The 14013-nt window shown below is 37.6% G+C and overlaps 1 protein-coding gene across 2 annotated transcripts in view; it reads left to right on the forward strand.

The window, feature by feature from the left end:
- MAST4 (microtubule associated serine/threonine kinase family member 4) overlaps positions 1 to 14013 on the forward strand; it is a 113160-nt gene that overhangs the window by 80269 nt on the left and 18878 nt on the right. For both annotated transcript variants that reach the window (XM_051642903.1, XM_051642904.1), the window contains 9 exons: positions 936 to 1144; positions 1858 to 1996; positions 2985 to 3117; positions 3816 to 3981; positions 6960 to 7061; positions 9802 to 9924; positions 10157 to 10269; positions 12045 to 12172; positions 12256 to 12488. In XM_051642903.1, the coding sequence (XP_051498863.1) occupies positions 936 to 1144; positions 1858 to 1996; positions 2985 to 3117; positions 3816 to 3981; positions 6960 to 7061; positions 9802 to 9924; positions 10157 to 10269; positions 12045 to 12172; positions 12256 to 12488 (1346 nt within the window). The remainder of the gene's footprint in view (positions 1 to 935; positions 1145 to 1857; positions 1997 to 2984; positions 3118 to 3815; positions 3982 to 6959; positions 7062 to 9801; positions 9925 to 10156; positions 10270 to 12044; positions 12173 to 12255; positions 12489 to 14013) is intronic.

The raw sequence follows: 14013 nt of genomic DNA on the forward strand, positions 1-14013 counted from the left end.
TCTCCTTTTATTCCTTTCTTTCCATAAACATACACTAGTATGGTAATATATACTAGAGATGTTTTAAGTATTAAATAGTACAAAGCAGATTTCAAACAAGCAACCATTTTCAGGATTTGCTTCAAGGGATTTTGAGAAATGCAGCAGTAATGTCCTATGTCAGTGTTTCACAGTAGCTTGATTCCCTCTTGAAAGAAAAAAGGCTTGTCCACATGAAGTTTTCCTTCACTTTGCTTCCCACCCTTGTCTAACCAGGCTTACAGGAAACTTTGTATCCAGTACTTCAGTGGAAATTCTGCATGTCAAGATACATCTTCATCCCACATTACCAATGTGGTTAATGCAGTGTTCTTTATTTTGCATTACCTACTGGTGACCTATCCCTGATATGGATCAATGCTGATGTCAGGGACTGTACAGGAACAGAAGATTTTGCACCTGGCAGTGAGAGAGCCAACCTATTGAGCAACTTCTGAACAACTTTCATGAGAAACCTGTGGCATGTTTTAAAATCCCCTGGTCGGGGCCTGAGTCATAATTATCTGACAGCATATTTACAGAATAAGCATTTGTCAGAATGATTTATAACACTGTGGCCAGCTGGGTTTTTTATATAATCTTTTGTTGATGGCAACGCCCAAAATCTTGCCTGAGCTGAGAGCATTTGCTGTATCTGGTTGGGGAGCATTTGGTGTATCTGTAGTTTGCTTTGAGGGGAGGAGCTGTTTGGTTTTAGTTTGAGTACTAAGTTGTGTTGACTGATACTCATCCTGGTTGTGAAACAAAATGAGGTTTGTAACCATTCTTTAAAGTTAAAGTCAGCTACATTAGATGAAAATAATGTCTTCTATATCATATACACAGAGTTTAAAAAAATTGTTAAAAATATTAATAATTTTTTTTTTCTTTTTCTCTCCCATTTGAACTTCTTCTAGTGCGGTTTATTTTGTGAGACACAAAGAAACCAGACAAAGATTTGCCATGAAGAAAATTAATAAGCAGAATCTCATCCTCCGAAACCAGATCCAACAGGCCTTTGTAGAGCGTGATATCCTGACATTTGCAGAAAATCCGTTTGTTGTCAGCATGTATTGCTCCTTTGAAACAAGGCGTCATTTATGCATGGTTATGGAATATGTAGAAGGTAAAATGTCTGTTGTGGCTTACAGTGGAAGAACACAAGTTTTCTTCCACAAAGAAAGAGAAGTAACCCATATGGTACTTGCATTAGAAAGGCCTCCTGTGTGTCCTTCCTACTCAGGCAGTACAGATGTAAGATCTAAATCGAAGAACAAGATGGCTTTCTTCTCAGTCATCATCTCTCAGTGAGAGCCTGTAAAACACTTGTACTCCATCTATAATGAGAAATAACTGCTCTTAGAATAAGTTCCTCATAGGCTGTAATTGTAAGCATTCTAGCATTCACAGTTCACATGGAAACGCTGTTTGTTTTTCTGGAGTTCAAGTTTTCATTAGCACGTGTTGGTTTATTTATAATATTTTAATGAAGAAGGAGGGAAGCAATTTTAAAAGGTACTGATGAAAGGGGAACAGTGGGCAGGGCAGTGCAAGATGAGATAGATACCCAGACTATGGTTGTGTGGGCCTTTTTTTTTTTCCTTTTCTGTTTTTTTTAAGGAAGCAACACACACAGTTTTGATTTCCAGCTGAACTCTTGTACTGCTTTCTCCCAGCTTCATACAGTAGTTGGTGTGGTTACATGTTCAGTTGAATCAAATGATGTGAAAATAAATACTTAAGACTACAGATTATATTTCTTTATGCGGCTTATATGGATTATACTGATACACCTCAAAATATTTAGCATCATGTGGAGCACTTTTCCTATTTCCACAGGTGGAGACTGTGCTACTTTACTCAAGAATATGGGTCCTTTACCTGTAGACATGGCAAGGATGTACTTTGCAGAGACGGTTCTGGCATTGGAATACCTTCATAATTACGGAATTGTACACAGAGATTTGAAACCAGACAAGTACGTCTATAGTATAAACCTAAAGGAGGACTTGGAAATTGCTAGATAAAATAAAGGAGTAAACTTAATTTGAATGTTTTTGAAATTTTTTTTTAATTAATGAATGTTATGTAGTTTCACAGTTTTAGCACAGTATTTGATTTTTTGTTGCCTGCACTTACAGAAAATGTGTTTTTTCCAAAAGAGCTCTCTAAAATTTCTTACCTTTAAGATGGAAGAGGCTGTCAGAGTAGCTAAAAGCACCAAACCCTGTGCTTACTTTTCTGGCTGAAATGTAGGGAAATGCATTTTGGTCATCAGGGAAGATCTCTTTCAAACTGTTTAAAACACCATTTAATATAAAGTATCATGAAATTGCAGCTGTTTGCGTATATGAAGACAAGATTGACCAGATTGGAAAAATCTTCCCTGTTGCATGTTTTTGGTTTTTTTTTTTTCAGTATTTAGAAATACAATCTTGTTCCTACATATCTAACATTATAACAAGTAGCTGCAATAAAAAGTATGGCTTAGAAAAAAGAATTGGAGTCATGTCTGTTGAGTGACAATATCTGCATAGCATGATGTCTCAGGCCAGTGTAGCATTAGTTACTATTTAATACCTCAGGGTTTTTTCCAAATGAATGGCCCAGCTTGTTACAGAAAATGCTTACTTCAGAAGTAACATTTATTCTATTCTAGGTCTTTCAGAAGATGACTGTTCCTTTTTCTTCAAGGCATCTAGCATTCAGCTGTCAACAGTTGTGTGGTTCTATAAGATGTGCAGTTGCATGTAAAAAGTTTATTTACATCTGGTAATAATAAGTAACCAGTGTAAGACAGTCAGCTTTTTAACCTTTTAATTTTGTATCTGGTTAAATTACTTTTTAAGCCATTTTTCTATTTTTTCAGGGCTAATAAACCTTTTTTTTAAATTGTAGTAATAACAGTAATGATAAGCACGTAATACTGAATTATATCACAGTAACCAGATAATTCTAATTTTCAGTTTATTGGTAACATCCATGGGCCATATAAAGCTTACAGACTTCGGCCTGTCAAAGGTGGGGCTGATGAGTTTGACTACCAATCTGTATGAGGGTCACATTGAGAAGGACGCCAGAGAATTCCTTGACAAACAAGTAAGACAGAATTTCTAGTTTCTATATTGATTGTTTAAATGAACTGACATTTTTTCAGCAGAATGTACCATAATACTGTATAAACTCTTGTCACTTCTGCGTTGGTGTTCCAGTTTTGTATGTCTGTTACTTTTATTGATGCCTTGCCAATTATTTAGGCTTTTTTCTTTCTACATCAAATCTATTAGTAAGATGAACAACTTAATTTTGTGCAAGTGAATCTGTGAGAAACAAATGGAAAACTGATTTTATAAGGAACTCAGAAGTCTCAGCAGAGTACTTGTGGAGCTCATGATGCATAGTAAAGCCAAGGGTGCTAAAATCTTTACTATGGCCCATTTCCCTTTAAGCATGCCTCATTACCATGGCTCACAATCTGTTCACTATAAAAGTTACTTAATGTAAAACCGTCATAACTTTCATGTAAAGATATGTTCAAGTTAAATAAAATGTTTTCTGTGTATGAAACCCGAACTGTCCTTTGTGTGACAGAAACACAAATGTTAATTATGATGACTGTAAAAGTAGCTAGGTCATTCTGAAAACATAATCTGTTACACAAGTCCAGCTGACTTAAGACCTACTGAATTCCATTTTTCCATGTTTCCATATTATTTTTAAATTTAAAGAGTTACAAATTATATAACATAACTCAATTAAACTTGCTTTTACCATCATGTTTATTTTCTTTCTTTTAGGTCTGTGGTACACCTGAATACATAGCTCCTGAAGTGATACTGAGACAGGGTTACGGAAAACCAGTGGACTGGTGGGCTATGGGAATTATCCTTTATGAATTTCTTGTTGGGTGTGTGCCATTCTTTGGAGATACACCAGAAGAGCTGTTTGGACAAGTAATCAGTGGTGAGTATCATCACAAAAAAGCCCCAGATTTCTTAGTTTGGGATGAAACACTTCAGCTTCTGTTAATACTGAAGATATTTACAGCTTTACTGATAGACAAGGTTTTCAAGCTGGTTCTGCTTGAAAGACCACCATTGTTGTAGTATTGTAATTTACAATTTACTGTCAAAGCAGTAAGAATAAATTGTGATGAAAAGCTGAACTTATTATATATTGTTGCTAAGTACAGAAATGCAGTAATGCAGAGAGCACAGTGGTTAAGTGTCACTGTTTGAAAAAGAAGAGCAGTATCAATAGAAAAGTAGTGCCGCTATGGCATAGTGATTTCAGTCTTCAGTAAAGAATTTATACCAGAGAAGAAATGGTTAAAACAAATTTGTGTAAGTGAGAAATTGCTTCATGGCACAATGAAGAAATTAAGAAAGGTGTAATAAAAATCCTAAAACAAATATCTCTTGAATAATAAGTAAAGAGAAAGAGAAGGAAACAAATTCAATTCACAGATTGTTAATGATTTCATTGGTGATTGTTGTAGTGTAATGTTATTTCTGTAGCAGCTGTTCTTGTCCCATTTAAAATTCAATAACCTTTTAGATCTTAACCTGCAAGCTGACCCTAAATATTGTTATGAGCCTTGTGGTAAAACTGAATGATAATTAAAGAGAGTAATTTACTATCTTACCTGCTGTTTCCATAAATTTCCCAGATGCATAGTTGTAGAGGGCCTCTATTTATGCCAAAAAGTTTAACCAAATGGCACCTCTGTTACTGAGTATTTCCAGGTTTGTTTTATGGTCTGCTTAAGAGATCCAGTAGCTAAGACAATAAAAAACAACAACAAAACCAACCACCAAACAACCAAGCGTAGAAAAAACCCAGTGGAAGCAAAAAACACCTCTGGTACCTTGTTCTCTGAAAATGCAACTTAAGGAGACTCTCAGTCATCCTCTCGCTTACCTTCATCTCTGAAGTTGAAAGTCAGAATTGTTTGTGTAATGTAATGAAATGGATTTGTGAGTTGTCTGACCTCTTCATACTACATTCTAGCTGTTCATTAATTTATAACCATGTTGTTTTCTAATGTGATATGCTGAGGACTTAGTGGCAGGGAGAATCAGCTGTTTAATTAACACAAGCAGGAAATACTGGCTTTGGTCTGGATGCCTCACAGCTGCAATGCATATTCATGCTTTATTTTTCAAATCAGATTTAAGCTGCAGTCAATGCTGTAGGCAGGCAAACATGGAAATAGCTCATGTTTTTATTGCATTTCCAGACATATGCACATGTGTTTTTATATTTAGGCTCTCTGACTGGGAGAAGGGGAGGGAATAGTCTAAAAAAAACATCAAAATTTGCACTTCAGACTTTATATTGTATTTGGCATTAATTTTACATTTTGTAAAACAAATTGTCATGTGTTATAGTCTAGCTGATTCTTACATAAATAACTTAAACTGTTTGAATGTGTCCATTTATCTTCCAGAAATTATCTGTAGAAATTTATGTTTTTAAGCCTGATATATTCCCACTCACTCTCCAAGACTGGTGGTCAGCCGAATTTAATGTTTTGATGTTGACTTTCTTCTGTTTTTACTTACTTCTCTTTCACCCTTACTTACTGAAATAATTCTTAATGTCAGTACCTTCAGGAAAACTCTTTTGTTGGAAAAGTTTCCTGTGCTAAATTATGTGGTCTGTTTGTATTCAACTGTAAAAGCTCTGTTTAAGAACCCAAACTGTGGCCCAGACTTTTACTCCAGTTTCTGTGCATGAAATATAATTTCTACTTTAAAATCTTGCCCCCTCATTTTTCCTCATTCCATCTTCATTTTTGTTTGCCTTTCCTGCCGCCAAGTTGTATGAGTACAACTATGGGAAGCCTCAGTGTAAAGTTAGATGCCTAAAATTATTTGGGTTAAAAATAATGCTCCAGAAACAGTTTGCATTTCATGTTCATTTATGCCTTTCCTTAAACTCTAAAATACAAAGATTAAATGTGTGTATAGCTTCTGATGATTATTTCTCCAGTGCTCAGAATTTTGAATGAAAAGTCTAGGTCATATGATAACAAAATCCATAACAGCCTTCTGTATTTCCTGAGGTCCTAGCATTCTGTTTCTCTGATAACAAAATCCTTGTACCCCCAAAGAAACCTCTGCAGAGTTTTTTCTAACCCTGCAATATATTACATTTGTGGAGACAGGTTCTGCTAAAAATTAGAACTTCCTGTGTAATCTGTTACACAGTTTATGCTCATATTGAAACTGACACAGTTTTCTGTTGTTTAATTTAAATGAAAGTTTGGCAGAATTTTTATTCAGGCTTACCCACATACTGCAGGATTTAGTATCTAGACTGCATGATTTAGGTCTGACTTGCTAGGAAGTACAAAAGCCTTAGTAGTATAAGAGTCAGTAGAGTGAGGTGGTTTTCCTCTGAAGTATGAGACACTTGGAAAAAAGCTTAATTGGCATGTATCTCTCCAGAGCAGAGTACGATACCTCAGCTCTTAGTCATGGGAGTTATGACTTCAGTGAGTCTGCTAGTATTAGAGTATTACAGATATGAACAGTAACTGCTGAGTCAGGTCAGCTTTGTCCATCTTAACAGCTGTTTACATGGTACAGAACTAAAATTTAAAGAATTGTTTTGGGAAGGCAGAGAGAAGGCACAGCATACAAGTTGTACTAATATTATGCAGTAGTTTTCCATGAACCAAGCGTTCTTGTATTCTGTTGTTAAGCACTGTTTTGGGTTAAAGGATACTTCAAAGGAAAACAGGAATGTAACAATATGTTTATGGAGTCTGTATAGAGAGTATAAAAATCAGAAGTAATTGGTAGGCAACAAGAGAGCAACTTAAAAAAAATTGCCTTAACTCTGAGTTTATTGCTAGCTCGCTACAAGTTTTTGCAGTTTCTGCTGAATGTTAGTACCAGACTTCAGTAATAACAAACAAATTTCTGTTTTGCTAGATGAAATCATCTGGCCTGAAAAGGATGAAGCTCCACCTCCGGATGCCCAGGATCTGATTACCCTGCTGCTCAGGCAGAATCCTTTGGAAAGACTGGGAACAGGTTAGAAGGCAGTATTTCAAATTGTTAGTGTGCTAGAAATAGCTTCTATATTCAGCATTGGGAGCTTTTGTTCACCTATTTGTTTTGCCCGCGCAACACCTGTCAGGGCCAGTTATATGCAATTACAGAATAGGGTATTTTATAGACTCAGACCAGTAATATGAGCTTAACAAGATGATGACTGTCTCTTTTTTGGAGTTTACATGTGGTCGTCTTTACTCTTTTCTTTGATAAATAAGCCAGGCATTTCTCAAAGACCAGGTTAGCCATTGGATAAGGTTCCTTCATGACTACAGTATTAACTAAACAGAGAAGGGGAACCAATACACAACTGATGCTTCCTTATTCAGAAGGAGCTTAACCTGACAAATGAGTTCCTTCAAACTTTCAGGTGTGTGATGAGTACTTGAACTAATTATGCAGAAATGACTGTCTCAGGTTGTGTTGTGAAAGGTACTGTCATTCTCATTCGACAAGCACTACTGCCTTGCATGAATAAGAATAAAACCAGAAGTGTGAGCATTAGAGAAGTAAGTGGGTATCGGTGAGAGTACAAGCTTCCAGCGTATTGCACTGTGGTCATTCATACATGTTCATTCCAGTTCAAGAGAAGAACCTGACTAGGGGTATTAGAAGCAGTAAGCCTGCAGAGGCTCATAAAAGCATTGTGCATTTATGTTACAAAGTTTATTGGTCAGTTGGTGGAGCAGGATCTATTTGGGAATTTGGGTGAGAGGCAGTAATGAATAATGTTGCACATGATTTTTAAAGTGTTAGTGTGGGAACCCTAGTCACTGACTGCCATCCGACTTGGCAAAGCACAGCAAAAAAGGCCTCTTACCTAAAAGAGCCTAGATATGAAGGGTATAGTCTTATTGACAGTGAACACTATATGCCATGAATATAATACAGCGGGGATGCTAACTAAACCAAGTGGCAAGTTGAGTTAGCAGGAGAGTACTTGAAAAAATTATGGTGAAACTGAGTCCAGTGGTCAGATTGTTCTGTTTATTTTTAGAGCCAATTAAAAAAGGAGCTTTAGGAATTGGGTCATAACTGGCCTTACCACAGCCACTTGGGGGAACGTGAGTATAACCCAGAGTCCAAGTACTATTGTCATGATCCCAAACAACGGGTCTTCCTCTGGGTCTGGATTGCGTGACTGAGATGAGTGAACTGCATATCACTTGCTCTCTGAGCATCTGGGATCTATGTGAAGAGCCCTTAGACTTCACTGTAGCTGATGGATCTGGAGTAAATGGGATCCAGCAAAGTTTGTTTATGTCATCAACATGTTGAAGAAGTTAAGAGTGAGGGAGGTGTCATGCCTCAGTCAGCTTCTCCATTTGCTGCCTGTGTCTTCTGCTGCAACAGGGGATCGCTGGCAAAAGCAAAATGAAGAGCCATAATTAGTTCCATTCCCTTGTTCTAGGTGTATTCCTTTCAGATGTTGTTGGTTTGTTGCCAGGATACTTTTTCCTGGGGATCACAGTCTTACTTCAAGATTGTCACCCTGTGAGAGGCTGAATCAGAAGTAGATTGCAAATTCTGCCTCTTTTGTGACAGCTGATTGAGAAAGTGAATTGAACAGAGTGAGGCTGGCTTAACTACCATAATGGTCAGCAGCACCACATGGAGCATCTGTGCAGCTTGTTTATGGGCTGCTTTCTTTCAGCTGTTCCTTGTCTCTTGAGAGCTGACAGTCTGAAGAAGGAAATTGGGCAGCCATTTCTCTGAAGCACAGAGGGATGTTTATAAACCACAACAAAGTTTTTTTTTTTAAATGTCAAAAGCAACTCACAGAAATGGTTGCAACATGACAGGTTCCACAGGGGCACTGGGAAATAGCATGGTTTATCCTAGGCTCCACCATGCATTTCAAATGACAGCCCTGTCTATTTAATACATATTAGCTAGCTGCATAACACTCCATTAAAATTGTGTGTATTTGCTCAGGAGACCTGAGTGACATAGTTAAGCTGAAGGAAGAGAGGTACCGTACTTACTTTGAAGAAAGAATATAACTGAAAAAAGACCTCTTTGGGTTTGAAGCGTCTGATATTAATCAGAATTACAAAAAACTGATGTAATATCCCATTAATGTGTGCAAATTAGGATTTATCATCCCCAGGACAAAAATTCCAGTATTTTACTGCATTGTTATAGTAATTTCTTAACTTCAAACTACTGTACTTGTGGAACATATGTTATAATCAAGTAGGCAGTAATCATTAACAAGCTTAAATGATAAGGTATTTCCTATAGAATTCTGTATTACTGCTAGAAAACACCAAAAGGAGCTCCTCCTGGTCAGCAGTCGTGTTTGCACTGAACAGCTATTAAGAATCCTTCTTCATTACTTTCTAACTTGTACTTACTTATCTACTGTGCATATTTATATTTTAATGACTACTACAACTGCTACATCTAATGCTTCTGACAAATGTGTAGTTAGTTGATAGATTATAGTTAGTGTGTGCAGAAAAATAAAAATGTTTATATGGGGGAAGATGATTAAGCAATGCCACTACAGTTAAATCAGTGGCAACAAGAAAAGAGGGAGAGGGGCGTGATCTTGACAGGCTTAGGAGATTCTGGTGTGAAAGGGTAGTAGATGTTCCTTCCTGCGTTGGTGACTCTGCCTTTCCATGATAATTTACACTTTTGAGCCGGGTTTTAGTTGAACTAATGTCAGAGGATCTGGCATAATTTGCTCAGTGTTTTTCTCTGGCTCCCCCAGGTGGTGCATATGAAGTAAAGCAGCATAAATTCTTCAGGAACCTTGACTGGAATGGTCTGTTGAGGCAGAAGGCAGAATTTATTCCACAGTTGGAGTCTGAAGATGACACAAGTTATTTTGACAGTAGGTGTCTGATGTTATTAAAAAACTGTGATGAACACCTTGTTTAAATAGTCACTGCCTTTCAAATTTGCATGCTGCTTTGTCAGAACCACTGGCAGCTGTGCAGTTTCACTAGTGGTTTGACATTTCAGCAGAAATAATCCTAAGAATAAAAGTATGCTTTTAGTTGATATTAAACCTTGATACCCCTTCTTCCTGTTACATTCCAATACTTTATCTCCCTTGTCTGTAGCTCGTTCTGAGAAATACCACCATATGGAAACTGAGGAAGAGGATGACACCAACGATGAAGACTTTAATTTGGAGATAAGGCAGTTTTCCTCATGTTCACACAGATTTTCCAAAGTAAGTAAAAATTGGCTGTAATGTTAGTATGTATTGTGTACACAAATGTTTTGCTACCTTTATTGAGTTTGGAAATGTTAGATGTGGAAGAAGTGTGTGTTCTGTATGTTGGTTTCTTTATACCAAGTTTGCATGTTAATCCAGTTGTATCCTGCATATGTTGCAGTTAATGGCATAACAAAGATTGCAATACTAGCCTACAGTAGTTACGAAGTACATTACATTAAACTGAAAGGAAAAAGCAAAGCAGCATGTGGTTTGATTAAGGAGAAGTGTGGATTTGAGCAAGTGATCTGAATGCTGTGACTTGAAGGTGACTGTCCAAAGGGTGGTATATTCTAGTATTTGAGATGAGATCTAATTACTGCTGTGTAAGGGATGCCAACAGGAGCAGAGTGGACCTGCTTAGGAAGTGCTGTGGGTGATAGGTGGGCAAGAAATAATGGAACTGGAATGCCTAGCAAGTGTGGTTTTAGTCCTAACAGAGTAACAAGCAGAGATTTTCAGAAGCTTTCTGTATAGAAAGTTCCTTGAACCTACTTCACAAACAGTTTAAAAGGATTTGGAAGGTCTGGGTTTTTATCTTTTTTGTCCTAGATTATGCTTTAAGTAATTTGTAGATTTTGTGCTGGCTCTGCAATACCACTTATGTATTGTATCTGTGATAACACAGAAAAGCAGAGACAGGAATTGTGGATATAGTAGATTTAGGTTAGACATTAGGAGAAAATTCTTCAGTGTGAGGAGACACTGGAAAAGGGTTGCCCAGAGAATTGTGGATGCCCCATCCCTGGAAGTCTTCAAGGGCAGGTTGGATGGAGCTTTGAGCAACCTGGTCTAGTGGGAGGTGTCCCTGCGCATGGCGGGGGATTGGAACTAGATGATCTTTAAGGTCCCTTCCAACTGAAGCCAATCTGTGATTCTATGATGATTCTATATAAACTCTTTCTTTTGACTTGGTGATGTGCTTCAAATTCAGATACTGGTAAATGACACTCTCTTTAGAGGTTCTGGAGCCTCCATCCTTGGAGATTTTCAAAAGACACCATCCTGGGCAGCCAGCTTTAGGTGACTCCTTGAGCAGAGGCATTGGACAACATGGCCTGCAGAGATCCCTTCTGAACTAATTCTGTGAAGTTCTGGCCTTTTGAAAGCTCTGTACCACAGTTATAGTTTAGTTTATATCATTACATCTCTAACTGTGCCTCAGACTGTAGAATATACAGATGGTGATTTCTGTGTGTTGTTGTTTCCTTAGCTGACAATATAATTACATTTATGAGAGTTTATATTTTCTAAATCCTTTAGCCAAGTAATTTATTCTTTACTTCAAGGTCAATTCAGATTATTTTTTTCTGCTTTGGGCACCTGACTGGTAGATACTAAGTCAGTATCTTATGGCTAAGACTTTTTTTACCTTGATTGGTGAGTTAATCCAGGGTGTGCATTGATCCTGTGACCAAGAAACCCCAAGAGTGTGAATTTTTCTTGTACTCTTGATTCACACAGTGAAAGGGAGAGAAAGCAGATGAATTTGTAATGAGAAAATATGCTATTTGTGACACTATATATGAGCAGAATAGGAAAGCGTTTTGAGGACACAAACTCTTGGAAATCTAAAAAGGCTCAAGAAGTTTGAAATTTGCACTCTGAAATACTGTATAAGCATTTAGAATATGTAGAGTATAACCTGTAATGTGTTTTTCTGCATATCTTTTCATATCACATATGTCAGTGATGAGTTGTGTGTTTTTGTTTCTTTTTGTCTGTATTAGGTTTTTAGTAGCATAGATCGAGTCATTCAAACACAAGGTGAAGAAAAGGAAGATGCAGGAGACAAAACAAAAAGTGTAACATTGCCTTCTGTGGAATCTTTAAGCTGGAGTTCAGAATATTCTGAAATGTAAGTAGAAGAAGGTGCTGGAAGTGGGCCAGCAGGCCTCCTCATTTCAGTGTCTTCATAAGAGTTTGCTTATTTTAATGCAGACAACAAGTATGTGCATCCCTCTCCTCTGACACTGAGAGTAGCAGGCAGCAGCACAGTTCTGGTTTGCTTCCGAAGTTGGCCATATCAGCTGAAGGAGAACAAGATGATTCCAGTGGCGTAGTGGGACTCCGGGAGGAACAGGAAAAGCCTGTCTTTGTGAAGGAGGAAGTAATGCAAGATGAACCTGAAGTAACCACTCCAGCAAGTACCATCAGCAGCTCCACGCTATCAGGTAATTCACAGTGGGCCTCTTGACTGATGATATTGGAAACAGTTGTCAACCTTATTTATTTAGCAGTAGCACTCATGGACTTAGAAGTTCTGTCTTTCAGAACTGCTTTTAAAAAATGTCATCCCAAGAGGTGTCTGGTTTGCAGCCAGACTAACAAAATGTCATGAAAATATGTATGGGAAAGTGTCAAGATTTTTGGAAATGCCTACGTTTGGTGTTGCCCCACTGACTTTGGAGGGTGCTAGGCAAGTGAATAAAATGGTAGCTTGACTATAGAGCCTTTGCAGGATCACTTTGTGGAGAAACAGAGTCTTGGGCCCCTTGAGCACTTACAGCACTATTTTTATATCTTCCCTTACCAAAGTTAGTGATCTTTTCATCAGTCACCCTAGAGTCGTTCCAACTGTTCTGTATTGCTGTTTTCTGACACTCTATGCTGTACCATTGTGTGTTTTTAATTAAGACATCTCTGATGTACACCTTTCAGAATTGGCAGGGCTGTCTTTGACTTGGAGAACTCAATTTTGTAGTTAGAAATCTAGGAAGGAGTGTTGTAAACCATTCCCTACTTAAGTAATTTATTTTGTTTATGCAAGTTTTGCATGCATTTCAGTAGGATCCACGGCGCTGGAATCTTGTTGGTTTTGTGGTATCACGGGAGAGTTTCATGTAACTTTTGAAAGACCTGACACTTAACACAGATCTAGGCCTGTATCAGTCTCGTGGTTGTCCATAAATAGGTTCCAGTTACCTTCTCTCCACATTTACCTGTCTTTAGCTTATTTCTCTTTTGTACCTCACGGAGTTTTCTCAGGATACCGCTTTCTGTTCTTATGTCCCTCATTTCCTTGTAGCCTGCATTTTCCTCCCCTTTCCTCCTCTCCATTTCTGGTTAAACATTTCCTTAGGTTCATTTAGCTCTGCAGCCATTTCCATCTCGTTCCCTTGTCTAAAGCCTTGACTGTGCTGTATCCTGAGTATTTTTCACTCCCCCATGCCCATGTCACGGTGTTGGCATTAGCACAACAGTCACAGTAATAACTCAAAGCATCTGACCCTCTTCTGTCACTTTTCCAATTACACAGAGAACATTCATTTTTCTGCGATTCATTAACAACAGGATATTCAGTGATCGTGAAGAAATATTAGGAATTACTGTTGTGTCTTTAAACATGCAGCCTACCCTTAGTGCATGTTCCATAAGGTCATGCAACTTCCCTGTGATATCTTGATTTTTTTTTACGAAAGCTCTTGCAGGTTGTTCACGTGACACAAGACCTTCATGGGGGTTTTTTTTGTTGTTTTTTGAAACATTGTCCTTTCTCCATTTAATACTGTGGAAGTTCATTATCTATGATCAACAAATATCAATGTGATTGTAATACTGAGTTTTGTGGTACCATGTTTCTTTTGTGATAGAAAACAATCCAAAGAATAAAAACAAAAGGTAATAATTAAAATTCCACATCATGTTTTAACGATTTTGGAAAAGTTGTTGAGCTGATACAACTTATGTAGGACTGGA

Source organism: Apus apus, chromosome Z (assembly GCF_020740795.1).
Source record: "Apus apus isolate bApuApu2 chromosome Z, bApuApu2.pri.cur, whole genome shotgun sequence".
In the NCBI taxonomy this organism is placed as follows: Eukaryota; Metazoa; Chordata; class Aves; order Apodiformes; family Apodidae; genus Apus; species Apus apus.